Raw genomic sequence first — 16641 nt, 5'->3', positions numbered from 1 at the left:
ATGATGGAAGGGGGCAGAAATGGAAGGTAGGTTGAAGTTGGAAGGTTTTAAAGGATGAAGTTAGGTAGTCAAAAATAACCCTTAAGGTAGCTGTCTCTTAGAAGAAGGACTGACTTGTTCTGCTTAGTTCTAGAAGAAAGAATTAAAATAACAGAGCAGAAGTCACAAAGAAGCAAGTTTAGTTTTAATATAAGGAAAATTTTTTTGAACAATTAAGGTATTTCAGAGAGGAATGAGAAAGCTAAACCTCCCTGGAAGCCTTCAGGAAAAAGTCAGATAATCATTTGAAGACAGAATGCAGGATTGAAGTCAAGATTACTTGAGTTCAAAACTGACTTCATACTTCCTAGCATGTGACATTGGGCTGGTCACTTAGCTTCTCTTTGTCTTAGTTTCCTCATCTGTAAAATGGAATAATAATAGTATCTACCTTCCAGGATTATTTTGGGGATCAAATGAGATAGTAATTGTAAAGTGTTTAGCATAGTGCTTGGAACATAGTAAATGCTGTATAAATTTTAGGTATTAGCTCTCAAAGAGATTCTTCAGATGTATTCTGACAGAAAGCTTCTGAGATCTCTTCCAATTCTGAGACTTTGGGATTTTTTCTTTTCCTCTAAACTGAAGAACCTGTCACACAACATTTCATTGTTTCTTCCTTACAATATTTTCCTAAAGAAAGTATACACTCTTTGGGATTTTTCTAAAAGAAGAAGGAAAAAGCTTTCATACTATGTGTCTGGCACATAAGTGCTAAGTGATTTATAAATATTATCTCATTTGATTCTCACAACAATCCTTAAAAGTAGATTTCATTATTATTACCATTTTATAGTTGGGGAAACAGACAGATTAAGTGACTTGCTCAGGGTCACAGGGCTTTTAATTGTCTGAGGCTAGATTTGAGGTCTCTATTGTGCCACCATCCAAATATACATACACACACACATATATCTTTGCTATCCAAATTCATGGATCCCTGAAATCTACCTCTGGACTCTATTGCTTAACATATTTCCTGACATATAATAATGACTCCAGTATAAAAAGAGATTTTATACATGTAAATATAAATGTATATATACACACATATACATACGTACATACACACACACACACACACACACTCTCCAACCTAAAACCCTAAAAGTTTTTTAATTGCTTGTAGCCATATAAAGTCTTGGAAGAATATTATCATGCCATTCTAAAATTCATGATAATTAAACATAGGAATGTAGAGAATGTATACTTTAGGCATCTGAATGGTACAATGGATAGAGCATTTGGTTTGGAGTCAGGAAGATTTGAGTTCAAAGCTGAACTCAGATACTAACTAGCTCAGTGACCCTTGCAAGTCACTTATCCTCTGCCTTAGTTTTCTCAAATTTACACTGTGGATAATGCAATAGCACCTAGCTTCTAGAATTGTTGTGAGTATATATATTTTTAAGTACTTAGAATAGTGGCTGGCACACAGTAGGTGCTTTAATAAATATTTACTTACTTCCTCCTTTAGGATAGTAGATTTACAAAAAAAAGAGAGGTATGATATCAGGTAGATACTTGCAAAGGGAAAATGGTTGAAGAACAATGGAAGGCTTTAAAAAATGGAATACAATCACAAATAGTCCCAATGAAGAAGGAAAAATGGAACATCTGAAGGACTAAAACTACTTTGTAGGAATCACTGATAAGCTTAGAGTCAAGAAAGGAATTAGGCTAAAAGGTTAAGCAACAGGGAAGGAGTGTACAATCAAGGAATAATGTCTCGGGCAAATTCATATTTAAAAAGACATAGGCAGAATAGTGGAAAGTGCCTGTAATCAAGGAAGAATATTTGAAAAATGATGGGGGACTTTGAGAATAGTGTTAAGAGGGCTAAAGCCCAGGATGAACTGAGGCTTATGAAAAAAGTTGATAACCTTTTAAAGTTATGTTCAGGATAAGTGGAAGAATCTGGAGGGGCTAGATCATGTGGTTGGGGCAGATGAATAACAAAGGAGGAGTAAGTGAAACTTCTCAGCACCATTTTGATTCCATCTTCTTGGTCAAGGTGAATGATCTTTAAATTGGAAAGGGTAGGGCAAACATGGTTAGGAGAGAAATGGAGACAAAGATAGAGAAGGAGATAGTAACAAAATACCTAGCAACTCTAAATGAGTTCAACTTTCCTGGGCCAAGTGAATTACAATATAAAGACCTACAGGAAGGCATTAGAGTGATTGCTGAACCTCTGCTGACGAACTCTGAGGAACTCTGAAGAATCAAGGTTATTGTTAAGTCATTTTTCAATTGTCTATGACCCCATTTGGAGTTATCTTGGCAAAGATGGGGGAATGGTTTGCTATTGCTGTCTCTAGCTCATTTTATAGATGATGAAACTGAAGCAAATGGGGTGAAGTGACTTGCCTAGGATCATACAGCTAGAAAATGTCTGAGCCAGATCCTGACTCCAGGCCTGGCACTCAATTCACTGTGCCACCTAGCTGTCCTAGGACTAGGGAGGTGACAGAAAATATAAGACCAGATCATTTTAAGATGATCATCTTAAAAGATATGTAAAATGATTAATGAGCACTTCAAAAAGAAGTGGCATGTCACTATAGGATCATGCTGAGTTATGCCAGACTAACAACTTTCCTTTTTTGACATGGTTAATATGTTGATAACACAATAGCTCTAAACCAAGGGTTATTAACCTTTCAACATGTCATGAACCCCTTTATCAGTCTGGTGAAATCTACAAAACCCTCTCAGCATAAAGTCTTTAAATAATTAAAGGAAATACTATATTTTGGTTCAGCATGAATGAGAATAAAGAGATTTTATACATGTAAATATAAATGTATATATACACACATATACATATATATACACACACACATACACACACACACACTCTCCAAATATACATACACACACACATCTATCTTTGCTATCCAAATTCATGGATCCCTGAAATCTACCTCTGGACTCTATTGCTTAACATATTTCCTGACATATAATAAATGTTTAATAAATTCCTATTGACTGATATTTATTTAGTATGTTAAGGTTTTCAAAATTCTTTAATAGCAACCTTATTTGGAAGACACACAAATATTATTTTTCTATTATATATAAGAACATATTAAGACTAAGAAAGGTAAATGACTCATTTGGAGTCACATAACTAGCAAGTGACAAAGCCAAGATTCAACCCACTTCTTTTCACTATACCATATTTCCTTAGAAAGGTCAGGGTAGTTCTAGCATATATGTTGAAATTTCAGCAAAGGATTTGAAATAAACAACTAGACTTTATTCACTTAGGTTTCTTTGAAAATAAGATGGAGAAAGTAGACTGAATTGGATCAAGTGATTAACCCCTAACATGAACTGATTCAGATGGGCATATTATAGATCTTTATCTTTGTTCTGTTGAACAGTTTTACAATGACTTAGCCATGCTTAAATGGAGATTCTAGTTTAAATTATAAAATGTTGCTATATTCCCTTGTAAGATTATGCTTTATCTTCAATAAATGATAGTTGAATTGAATGACAGATAACACAAAGCTGGAAGCAATAGCTAATATACTAGATGACAGAGATAGGATCAAGAAAGGTTTAAGCAGACTATAACAATAGTTGAGTTGAAGTGTAAAAGGGATAAATATAATCCTCTGAACTTGGATTCAAAGCATCTGCTACGGATGATTTCAGAGAGGCATGGAGAGACTTATGTGAACTGATGCTAAGTGAAGTGAGAACCAGAAGAACATTATACACAACAATAGCAAAATTATATAATGATCAATTCTCATGGATGTGGCTCTTTTCAATAGGGAGAAAATTCAGGCCAGTTCTAATGGTCTTGAGATGGAGAGAACCATCTGCATCCAGAGAGAGGACTGTGGGGACTAAATGTAGATCACAACATAGCATTTTCACCTTTTGTATTGTTGTTTGCTTGCATTTTGTTTTCTTTCTCCTTTTTTCCTTTTTGAGCTGATTTTTTTTGGTGTACCATAACAATTGTGGAAATTTTGTATAGAAGAATTGCACAAGTTTAACATATGGGATTACTTGCCATCTAGGAGAGGGGTTGGGGGAGAAAGGAAAGAAAAAAAAATTGGAATACAAAGTTTTTCAAGGGTGAATGTTGAAAATGATCTATGCATATGTTTTTAAAAAAAAACTTTTCATCAAAAAAGAAGCACAAAAAGGATAGTTGAGAAGGCAGTATATTTTATTTATAAGTATGTATATATTAAAGTAAAATATGAAAAAAGATTCATGGTTTCATATACAATATCCTTTTGTATTTTACCTGTAATGAAATCCTTATTATTGGGAATGTTTATTAAGTTCAGAATAAAATGAATTAAATTTAAAATGAAACAAAACAAAACAAAGAATCTACTACACAAAAGATAGGAGATATATAAGTAGATAGCACTTTTTGGAACATACCCAGAAAAGAAATGAAGACTGTGCCATGTGAAGATTAGATGATGTATCTGCATCTACCACATGAAGGAGTTGTACTAGATGGCTTCCACTTCAAGAGCTATGTTCCTTTTTGAAAGAACACATGGTATCTAAGTTATATTTTAATATATTTAACATCTACTGGTCATCCTGCCATCTAGGGGAGGGGGTGGGGGGGGTAAGAGGTGAAAAATTGGAACAAGAGGTTTGGCAATTGTTAATGCTGTAAAGTTACCCATGTATATATCCTGTAAATAAAAGGCTATTAAATTAAAAAAAAAAAAAAAAGAAAGAACACATGACTGTGTGGGATAATGGCTTGATAGGATGGTAGGATCAAATGAGGGTACTTTTTAAAGTTGGGGGAACTAGATATCTGCTAGTCAAATCATGTCAATAAATATTTGGAAAACAGATAGGGAGAGATCAAAGATGAGAGGAGATGATGTATGAATGGGATGAATGTCATTTCAACAGGTGTGGGACTAAGAATACAAACCAAAGGCTTAGCCTTGGCAAGGAGAAGGGCCATTATTTTGTAAGACTGGAACACAGGAGAAGAGAATGGAGAATGTCATTGAGATGTTTTATAGAATAGGTGAGAAGAAGAAATTCGTGATGAATGGCTTTCATTTTTAAGAGAAGTTTAAATGTCTTCCTTTGAGATGGAGGATAGAGAGATTTGATGGGTACAGAAGAGAAGTTGGGAATAGCTGCTGCAGGGAGAGTGTTAAGAGAGTTAGTTGGGAGAAGAATAAAATAATTCCTGGGCTTTGATGAGTGTTCAGTGAAGAACTGAACTAATGGATGGAAGTCATAGGGTAAGTTTTAGCTCATTTTAAAGGAGAATTCTGTAATAAAGAGAGGAATAAGCTTCCTTGTGAGATTGTGTCAGAGGAGAGACTGTATGATCACTTGTTGAGAATATCATAGAGATTGTGTTCCTATTTCATGTCAGGGTTTAGAATAGATGATTTATTCTTTTACTTCCAACTCCAAGATTCTTTATATTGTTCTATGGTTGACAAGGGCTCCCTCCTATTCTCCACCTCCTTTTAAATTTTCTTTTTTCTAATGTCCAAAGGAGTTTGGACATTATAGGAAAAGGTCAAATCGCATATAAAAGATAATATTAGCCTTTGTTCATAAGTGGAACTGTACTAGTATTTAGCTATATTTCAGAGGAAGATCAGAAATAGGCACTTCTGGGAATTTCATGAAATAAATTTTAAATGATGGATTGGGAGTGTGGCTAAACAGATTTTTACTGGGGTGAATAATCTAAGAAACTTTAGAAAAATCATTCTGCCCCTCTGAACCTCAGTTTGCTCATCTTTAAAACAAGGCAACAGGGATAGATTATCTCCAAGACCTTTTCTAATTCTAAAACTGTGTGGTGGATATCATAGACAGAAAAAGCAGACTATTGTAGTATCAGAATTATGGTTTTTTTTTTTCTTATTGTGGTGGGATTGACATCACAAAAGAGGTTGGTCAAATGATTTTTAAAAAGCTAGTGTCACTTCTAAGTTTAGCTATAGTTGACATGAATTGACTCTGGGGAAATGCGTTCCCTTCAGAAAGACTATTGTGCCCAGGTAGGACAATAGAAAAAAAATTCAACATGTACTTCCTTTTTGTAGGCTGTTCCATCATGACTATATCATAACCTGTACTTTTTTCTCCCATATTTATCTCTAACTATGTACCATTCTCTCATCTCTCAACTCTGTACCAAGCCCAGCTTATTTTTTTGTCTTCTCAACTAAGTTGTAAGACCATAAATTGGCTATCTGTTCTCTATCTGGTTGAAAAAATATGACTGTGAGATCTGTTCTCACGTCCACAGTCTGATTTTTTTCTTTTATTTAATAATAAAAATGTCTCAGGCAAGCCAGAAAAATGCAAAGTACTGAACTAATTCTTGAACCCTTTGGGATTTCTAAGGATTAGAGTTGACACAATTGTGGAAAACTCCAGGTCATATTCAATTAATATTGTGGTCAACATTTTCCCTAGAGTCAAGATTTGGACAGGCTCCTCAGTTCACTTGAATATCACCTTTCCTTCATAGTCTCCCTCTCCAACTCAGGAGCTGTGATGGTAATTGATTCCCTTTTCTACATCTCTTTCAGGTAAAAAATGATTCAGAAAGTGAATGGATTGGGGCAAAATTTAATTTTACTATTTGATAAATGACTCAAATGAAGACTCTCCGGATGAGGAATTTTTGTGCCTGTGTTTGTAAAAAGGATGAAATTTTGATAATTAACTCTTGTGACTCAATTATTACTAAACTATACAACTACATTAACTTTTTTTTCTAAACATAAACTATACAAATGAGAGTGAGATTTAAATAATACATAAATATATGAAGTACGTAGAAAACAATTCTAAGGGAAAATTCCATAGGAAAAGATATGTGATGATATTATGCTGGCTACATAAGGCAGTGCCCAGGTATCATAATGCTTGTTAAACATGGTACACTTATGCTGGAAGAAAATGATCCCAGCAAACTCCTTTCTTTATATGCCATTTTATCTTCCTTTTTGAGAATGTTACCAGCCGCTATGGTTTCAGCAAGCATCTCCATGCTGTTTAATCCAAGATCTATGCACCCAGCTCTATTTTTTCTCTTGAGCTTTAGTCCTGCATTGCTAGAACTGAAATCATTATCTTCTCCCACCCCAAGCCTTTATTTCTCCTAAAATGTATTAGTACTGTTGAAGATACCACTATCCTCCCATTACTTGAGGCTCAAAATCTGGGTATCATCCTAGAGTCTTTCATACTCTCCCTCCCAAACCAATCAGTTGCCCAAACCTGTTGGTCCTACCTTTACCAAACCTCTCGGTTTTACACCATCACTACCTTGGGCCAGCTCCTTATTATCTCATATCTGGATTGCAATAGGATGCTGGTGGGTTTCCCCACCACAACTCTCTCTCCACTTAAGTGCATCACCCACTTAGGTGCTAAAGTGATCTTCCTCCTAAAACACAGGTCTGCCATGTTATTCTTCTACTCAATAAACGCTAGTATCCCTTTAGTTCCTCTAGGATCAAACATAAAATGTTTTTTATGTATTCAAAGCCTTTCATCATTTCTTAATTTATTTCATCATTTCTTCCCTCTGCCTCACCTTTCTAGTCCCCTTTCACCTTATACTTGTCCACATATCCTGAGATAAAGAGATACTGGCCTCCTTGCAGCTTTTCAAAGAAGACCTTTCTTCCTCTGATTCTGGACTTTTTCATTGGTTATCCTCCATACCCGAAAAATTCCTTCCATCTTCATCTCTACTTCCTGACTTCTCTAGCTTCTTTCAAGTCCAACTAACATTCGACATGCTATAGGAAGGATTTCCTAATCCCCTTTAATTATAGTTCTTTCTCTCTACTCAGTATCTTCAATTTTTCTGTCTACATCTTATTTGAATATAGTTTTCTGTATCTTCTGTTCCAAATTAAATAATGAGTTTCTTTTCTTTTGCCCATTTTTTTGTACCCCAGTGCTCAACACAGTTCCTGACCCATAGTAGATCATAGATTTAGGTCTGGAAGGAACTGTGGAGGTCAAATAGCCTAATCTCATTTTACAATCAAAAACCGAGCCACAGAAAAGGCAAGTGTCTTGTTTAAAGTAGCAGAATTGGATTTGAAACTCAGAATGTTGGTACTTCAGATCCACAATGCTCTATTATCCTACACTGTCTTTCATGTGTTTTATATGTTATCCCCTTCAGGTATATTTGAATTTAGATAGGACAGGCATTTAACCTTAAAGAATAAAATGCTAATGAGGAACTTTAGACATGGAAGAGATTTTGGGAATCAGATGTGTTCAAAAAAGTCACATAATATGGAAGTAAAAGAGATTCCAAATCATCCTGTAGGCATCCATCTACTAAGGCAGTCCTAGGGTAGCTAGGATGAAGAGATCTTCCCAGCATCCCAATTACAGGGAATATTTTTTCTTGCTACATGGATAAACTCAGTCAACTTGAGGATGGCTATCTGCAGAAAGTAGATGGGTTCTGCCAGGTGCCATGTTTGCTTTGAGTTAATTATCATGCAATGAAGAGTTATTTCAGCTTCATCCTTATATTGTTTCAGTTTAATTCAAGGGGGGCAGAATGAAACAGTAACTGTTGTTAATGTTGACCACAATTATTCCAATCCTGAAATTTTCAGAATTAATTTATAGTTAGGAAGTAGAAATAAAGTCAAGAGGCCCTAGATTTGATACATATAAGTCTGATACATTTTAACTATATGATTGTAGGCAAGTTACATAGAAGCAGCATTGTGTGGTGTAAAGAGAACTTGCTTTGGAGTTAGAAGACTTGTGTTCAAATCTTATCTCTCATATTAATTTACTTATATGATCTTGAGCAACTCCATTTACTCCTTGAGCCTCAGTTTCCTCACCTGTAAAATGGAGGCAGTTAAAAAAATTTATTTGGTCTCTTTCACCTCCAGATTTATGATCATATCATGTCATGACTTCTCTGAACCTCAGGTTTGTAATAAGATTGTTGTTGCTGTGTAGTCAATGTCATGCCCAATTCTTTGTGATCCTATTTGGAGTTTTCTTAGTAAAGACACTGGAATGGTTTTCCATTTCCTTCTCCGGCTCATTTTATACATAAGAAATGGAGGTCAACAAGGTAAAGTGACTTGCCCAGCATCACACAGCTAGTAAGTGAATAAGGCCAGATTTGAACTTGGGTCAGATTCATCACCCTATACAATGAGCCACCTAGTGTACCAAGGCAAGAAATACACAAAGATATAATAAAAAATAAAATCTCTTTCTGTCCTCAAGAATATTATGTTATATATTACATATTGTACTATACAGAATATATCCTATATCTTATGTACTACTGAGAGGACACATGTATACAACAGATATTTTCAAAGAGATGAGAGCACAATGGACCAGGTGAATCAGAGAAGGCTTCAGGTAGCAGGTGACATTCATTTGAGCTTCGAAGGAAGCTAGGGGTTCTCTGAGGTGGCAGTGAAGAGGGAGTGCTTTCCAAGAATGGAAGACATGAAAATGAGAGAGAATTTATTGAATTCAGCTAAAGCTAATAGACCCCTTTGGCTAGAAAGTAAAATGAATAGAGAAAAATAATGTGAAATAAATCTGGAAAGGTGGAAACCACAAAGCCAAGAGATTCCCAAAAGGTAAGCATGGAGGACTTCAAATGAATAATAACTAGCATTTATATAACACTTTGGGATTTAAAAAATGCTTAATATGTATCTCCTTTAATACTCACAACAATCCTGAGAGGCTGTTATCCATGTTTTACAGATGAGGAAACTGAGACTAAGAGGTTAAGTGATTTGGGCTTAGAAAGTGTTTGAGGCAGTATTTGAATTCAGGTCTATCCTCACTATAAGTCCAGCATTCTATTTACTGTCACCTCACCACCTTTCCATCCTCAGAAGTTTATAGTTTATTCTAGAGGCAATAGGAAGTCATTGAAAATGCTTGAGTTGAAGAATGATATAGTCATATCCATGCTTTACAAATATTAATTTAGTAACTTGGTGGAGGATGAGTTAGAGAGTGTTGTTTGGTAGAGTCTGAGACCAAGATTATTTAAATGTGCTGAAGAGGAAGATTGGAGCTAGAGTAGTTGGCTATGTGAGTGGAAAGGGGACAGTTTTATGAGATGGTAGCTATAAGGTGCCACACAAATATAAGTTTTTTTTTATCATAATAATGAATACCATGGTGGGTCAGCTGTATGTGACCTTATCTTCCTAGGAAATATTAGATATCACAGGAGGAGATTAATTTACCTTATCTTTTTCAAATAGAATCAATGACTGGAAAAAGATAGGGCCAGGATATTTTCCTTCTACATGCTGACCCAGGCCAAAAACGAAACTGAATCCATTGCTCTATTTTTTTTTAAACTACATGTATACTGATTGGGGGCAGAGTTCTGCTTTTTCATTATCTGAAAGGACATCAGCATCCCACTAGTATTTACTATATTATAGATACAATTCTCCTTGTGCAATAAACTTAATTCCTGAGAAGCTGTAAATATAATTTTTTATAAATAAAATCATTTGGCCTGTGTCAAAGAAGCACATTGTTCAAAGGGACCTTATGATCAAGTTTCTTTTGTGGTGTGAACAATCTGTTAATTTGGATCTGTTTGGAAAAATGAGGTATGAATGGATCAATGGCATGTCCTGCTTTGGTCTTCACAGGAAAGCTGGTCCCATGCAACATTATATAGTATGGCTAGCTTGTTTTGGGCATCTTCCTGATAAAAAGTGAGTAAGTTAGAATGTAAACTTCAGGTAGGATGTAAACCTTAGGTCTTTTATCTCTGGAATCACAGGCATGTTTCTGGTACATTATATTTGTATCTATCATAAAATGTATAGCAATATTGCTAATTCAAGTATGTTTTTGTTCACTCATTTCTGGCTTTTTGTGATCGCTTTTATTTTTGACAAAGATACTGGAGTGATTTGCCATTTCTTTCTATAGCTCATTTTATAGATGAGAAAAGTAAGGCAAATAGGGTGAAGGCAAATAGGGTGTAAACCTGAAGCTCAGGTTTACATAGCTAGTAAGTGTTTGAGGCTGGGTTTGAATTCAGATCTTTTTGATTCCAAGCCCAGGATTCTATTTCATTGTGTCAGCTAGCTGCCCCAAGTTATGTACTATACACATGCTTAATCCCTTCCATTGCCTTTAAGAGGAAAAGAAGTGCTGAATTTTTCACTTTGAGGAGCCATTAGTAAACTGGAGCACCATAAGTATCATATTTATATATTCTTTAGTCCTCCTGCAGTCTGAAACAGTGGATGTAAATGAGGAGAGGGTGAGAGACAGAGATATTGTCTCATTTGCCAAACTGACTTAAGTAATCCAAATTATTTCAGAATGTTTCCTCTCTTATATAATAGTAATTATAATAATCTCAACAATAACAAACATTTGCTTATATAGCAATTACTATGTGCTAGGAACTATCCTAAGCACTTTATAAATATTATCTTATTTGATCCTCACATCAATCCTAGAACTTAGGTACTGTCATTACCCCCATTTTACAGTTGAGGAAACTGAGGCAAACTGACTAAATGACTTTCTCAAAGTCACACAGCATAAATGGGCCTGAAGGCTCATTTTGAATTCAGGTTTGAATTCAGGAATTCAGGTTGACTTTAAACCCAACTCTCTATCTATTATGCCACTCAATTGCCTCTATTATTTCCTCCCCATTGTCCTCAACATATGTCATCTCATGATGAATTCATGTTCTAGACCTCAGCTTCTTACACTGTGGTTTGCTTCCCCATATGGGTCTTGTAACTGAATACAGGGGGTTATGAAATTATGATCTGTTATTAGTAAATGTTTGATTTGTATACATATTTTATATACCTAAATACTTGGGGTTATGCAAAAATTTCTCAGGCAAAAATGGGTCATGAATAGAAAAAGTTTAAAAGTCTTGTAGACTTCTCAGACTGCCTTTAGATGGATCAGATGACACATATCAATTAAGTCACTCCAATTAAAAAATCAGAAAAACTACTTGCTTCTTCAGAAGGATTCACAATCAACTCAGTCAAAACGGTCAACCACATGGGTGCAACAAAGAAGGGAGAATGGGAGATGGAGTGTCTTGTTTAAAGAGTTAACCACTGGCTTCCTATCTTCAGTATCCACAGCTTCAGTCTATGGAACTGTGTATTAGGATTATTTATTTATTATTATTATTATGTATTATTATTATTATTATTTGCTATCAGAGAACTTTGATTTCTATTGGAGATTGGCTATTTAACTAGTTGTATGAGCCATATATTCTACTTCCTTTGCTTCTTGGGCTCCCTATGTCTTCTATAAGATAATAGAGTTGGACCAAATGATTTAGAAGATTCATTGCAACTCTAAATGTTATGATAGCGTGAATTCAAGTGTGGTATAGAAGAGGTTTGTTTCATGATAGTACAGCGCCAAGATAAATGATTTGGAGCCTGAGGGTAATGGTTAAAACACCATATTTGTCACCTGCTTTGGCCTTTGGCAAGTCACTTAACCTAATTTTGCTTAGAGTCATACCCTTGGTTAACAATTCAGTTTCCTCACCAAGATGGGCTTATATAATAATAATAAAAATAATAATAATCACAACAGTAATAAACATTTGTTTATATGGCAATATGTACCAGGTATTGTCCTAGGCATTTTATAGATATTACCTCATTTAGTTCTCACATCAACCCTAGAACTTAGGTTCTGTAATCACCCCCATTTTATAGTTGAGGAAACTGAGGTCTTTAGTGACTTAGATTTTCTAGATCCTATGATATTTGATGGCATTACCTCATGAAAAGGGAACAACTTTTTCTCAGTGCCAGATTTTTAAGCTCAGCATTAAAAGAAATGAAAAAACACAAAATTTGTATTGAATAATCTTCAGAGAACTTTATCATCAAGCCCCAAAAGAGAAGGGATGGTGATTATCATCTATTGGGCCTTTAGAAGAGAGCAAATGTACAGGGAAATAAAGTAATTTACCCATGGTGACTCAGCATTTTCATTGGCACCAGGTAAGGCAAAAAAATTACTTTGGCAAAATTGATTCTATTGAGTGGCATTTTGACTATTCCAGTTGAGATCTTGGCAAACATTTTTTAAGGGATCTTTATTCTTTACCATTGAAGGGAAATGATCTTTAAAGACCTAGAGGGTCACTTGACCTCAGGGTCCTTAATGGCTGCCCTAAGGGATCCAAACTATTTCTGTGTACACTCAGATTGACATATGTGTCTTACTGGAAACTTTATTTAGTTCAGCATTTGTGTGGATCAGTGCATATATTGTCAACAGTGTTTTCTTAGCAGCCTGGAGGGAGGTCTGAAGGGGCAAGAGGCAATAAAAAGAATAATAAAAAAGGACTAACATCTATTTTTAAAGTTTTTATTTCAATTGAAATAAATAATTTTCCTCACAACACCTCTTTGAGGTAGATGCTATTACGACCCCCATTTTATAGATGAGGGAATGATTAAGTCTAAGAGTGATTAAACACCTTGCTTGGGGACTTATAGCTGAGAAACACCTGAGCTGGAATTAAAATCCATGTCTTCCTGAGTCTAGTTCAGCTCACTATACCTGAGACAACACACTAAAAGTACTGACTTCATGAGGGGTTACTGTCAATTGGGAAGTAATGTGTATTTTGGAAAAATCCTGAAGTTAGGATATCTGGTTTCAAATCTCTATTCTCTATGTGATTATCCCATAATCTTCTTGAACCTCCATTTTCCCAGCTTGAAAATGGAAATAATTTTGTTTACTATATTGCATGGTTGTAGGAGGAAAACACTTTTCAAACCTTAAAATGCTTATTGAAACCTGACCTATTCTAATAAGAATATGGGTAAAGTTTGTTATCACATATGGTTAATCCAAACAAACCAAATATACCTTCTCCTAAACTATTGATGTTATCATGGTGGTAAGGCCAGTAGTGAAAGACTAGATAGTATGGAGTGATTTGGGTTTATGTGTTAGGGAGGTGGGGAAATGTGACTTTATTCAGTTTACTGAATAAAGTAAACTCTTAAATGGAAAGACAAAGGGCCTGAAATGCAAGCTCTGATTTTGTTATCATCTTACTCGGGAATAAAGGAGACTAAAACTCATGCCATACTTTTCTTTCTTCCCATTTCAACTCAACTTCCCAATGTTACTTTTGTATTTGATTTTTTAACAGTCAGCCTTAAGTCTGGTGTTACCATATGGCAAATGCAAGTTTCTGAGCAATGATCACAGTGCCCAACATATAGCAGATGCTCAATACATGCTTTTATCTGAATAAAAGTAAATTATGTAAATTTAAAAATATTTTAAAATTAAAATTTTAAGTAATAGCTTGTAAATTATGTAAATCAAGGAAATTTCCAGCTGAAGTAGAAGCTCTCCTTTATCTACTTGTGAACTTGGGCTGTTTTTTTTTTTTTTTTATCTACTATGAAGACTTCTATAAAGGTCTTCATGGGAAAGACTGAACTTTTATCAGTCAGTCAACAAACATTTTAAAATCACCTACTATGACTTGGATATTATGAATTAATGAGAAATAGTTCCTCCTCACAAAAAGCTTTCCATCCTGGTGGAAGAGAAAAGAAATATACTTTGGGCTTTCTTTCCCCCTCCACCAAAGCGTGAAAAGGAAAGTCCACATGTAAGCTTTGTACAGTAGACAAAATGTCTCAAAAGTCTTAAATCAGTTTAAAACTTTAATAGAAAATAACAACTTAACAAACAGAGAAATATCTTAAAATAAAGCTGTCTCCCAATTTTCTTCCATTCTTATTCCACTCTTTCCTTTTTTCTATCCCGGCCCAGCCCAGCCCAGCCCAGCTTACCTCCGATTTTATTGTAGCCTCCTCTTCTCCCCTTTCCCAGCCCCTACCAGTCCCCCTCACCTGGGTATTCAATGTTTGTCACTATTAAGTGGATGCTGAAGTCCACTAATGTGCAGTCACAGTTCCAAGGATTTCCTTTCAAATACAGAGCCTTGAGATTGAACAGGTGTTGGATGCTATGGACATCCAGAAATTCCAAACCTGTGTTGCTCAGATCCAGGTGTCTCAGGGCGGTGTTGTTGCCAAAGGTGTATTTACTGATCTGTTTGAGGTGGGGATTGTTGGAAATATTTAAGATCACCAGATTGTTGAGCATGCTGAAACCATAAGGGGAGATCTGACTGATGTTGTTGAAACTGATGTCAAGGTAGATGAGTTTGTGGACTCCGATGAAGGTATAATCCATGATCTCCATAATTTGATTGGATCTACAGTCTAGGTAGACGAGGTCATTGAGGAGACCTAGGGATATGGCTGGCAAGTAGGTGATATTATTTTCTTTCAGGACGAGCTGCCGAGTGGTCAGTGGCATATCATGGGGATACTCCATCAGGCCCGAGCAAACCACCTCTAGTAGCCTGCAGGTACATTTTGTTGGACACAGTTCATCCCCTCCAACCAGTCCCATTCCGCAGGAGAACAGCAACCACCAGGGCCAACGGCCTGCCGCAAGGGACATAATAAGGTGATGTGGCTACCTTCGTCCCACCTTGCTGTCTGAGTAGAATGCAGGCAAATGTGTCTCTGTGTGTGTGTGGGGGGGGGGGCAGGGAGGAGAGTGAGGTGAGAAGGGTAAAGGGAGGGAGGCGAGTGGGGAGAGAGAGCCAGAAAAGACTATAACATTCTACCTTGGTGCAAGCAATTTTTCCATTACAGGACAAGAGCAGAAGTTGAGATGTGAGGCCTGATGCTGCACAGTGTCTGTTTAGGAGCTCTACCTACAGATTGCCTTCTGGCTCTTTGCCCACTTGGCTGCTTTAACATTATTCACCCTTTCTCTAAGTTTGCAAGTGAAGGGGAGCCAGGGCAGAACCGCATGCCTCTGTGGTTGCCAGGTGACACCTTTGTGATGTCAGCAGCTGCAAAACCCTGCTTGGCTATGGGAAAAAGAATTCTCCCCTATGCAGCTGGGGCACCCGACCTAGGGGTGGTATCTACCTAGGTAAGCTGTGTGGGTGAAAGGCTCCGTTACTGCTTGGGACTCTTTGGAAAAGGTGTCTGCAATGGGGACCCCTATACTGTGCTTATATGTGTATGTGTGAGTGTGTGTGTGTGTGTGTGTGTGTGTGTGTGTGTAAGAGTGTATATCTTATGGTGCTCTATGTATTGGTATCCAGAAAGGAAAAAAAAAATAAGCAGAACTTCAGAAGTCCACAGAGCAGGCAAGATAGCTTTTCAGAGTTAACAATGGGTGTTGGGTAGAGAAGAGAATCGGGGGGGATGAGTCCTGGGTTGTATGAGAATAAGAGAGAAATCCAGTATCCTAAATGTCAAAGTGTTATATAACTAGGAGCTATTATTTATATTAAATAATTTTAAGTGCATGCAAATCTCTGTGTAGAGTATGGATGTTTGTAATAACTAAAATCACTTTCAATAATTAAGAAATTCTTTTTTAAACACATCTCCCTCTTCTGCATAATGACTAATTGGATGAGATGCTCTCCAAGGAGCTCCTTTTCCTAGTTCTCTTAGAATTTAAGGGCAATAATCAAATGATAGAAATTTACTCCAC

General features: G+C 36.1%; 2 protein-coding genes across 2 annotated transcripts in view; one reads left to right on the top strand and one right to left on the bottom strand.

The window, feature by feature from the left end:
* The window catches only part of LRRC52 (leucine rich repeat containing 52), a 42561-nt gene extending 26604 nt beyond the window's left edge, over window positions 1–15957 (bottom strand). Inside the window, exon 1 of the mRNA XM_003767388.3 lies at window positions 14967–15957. Coding sequence (XP_003767436.1) covers window positions 14967–15585 — 619 coding nt within the window. The 5' untranslated portion in view covers window positions 15586–15957. The remainder of the gene's footprint in view (window positions 1–14966) is intronic.
* A 55-nt stretch (window positions 15958–16012) lies between these two features.
* RXRG (retinoid X receptor gamma) overlaps window positions 16013–16641 on the top strand; it is a 224968-nt gene continuing 224339 nt past the window's right edge. The window contains exon 1 of the mRNA XM_031936808.1: window positions 16013–16068. The gene's annotated coding sequence lies outside the window, so the exon portion shown is untranslated. The remainder of the gene's footprint in view (window positions 16069–16641) is intronic.

Source organism: Sarcophilus harrisii, chromosome 4 (assembly GCF_902635505.1).
Source record: "Sarcophilus harrisii chromosome 4, mSarHar1.11, whole genome shotgun sequence".
In the NCBI taxonomy this organism is placed as follows: Eukaryota; Metazoa; Chordata; class Mammalia; order Dasyuromorphia; family Dasyuridae; genus Sarcophilus; species Sarcophilus harrisii.
Note: the sequence above shows the minus strand (reverse complement) of the source record. Positions and strands in the feature narration are given on the sequence as shown.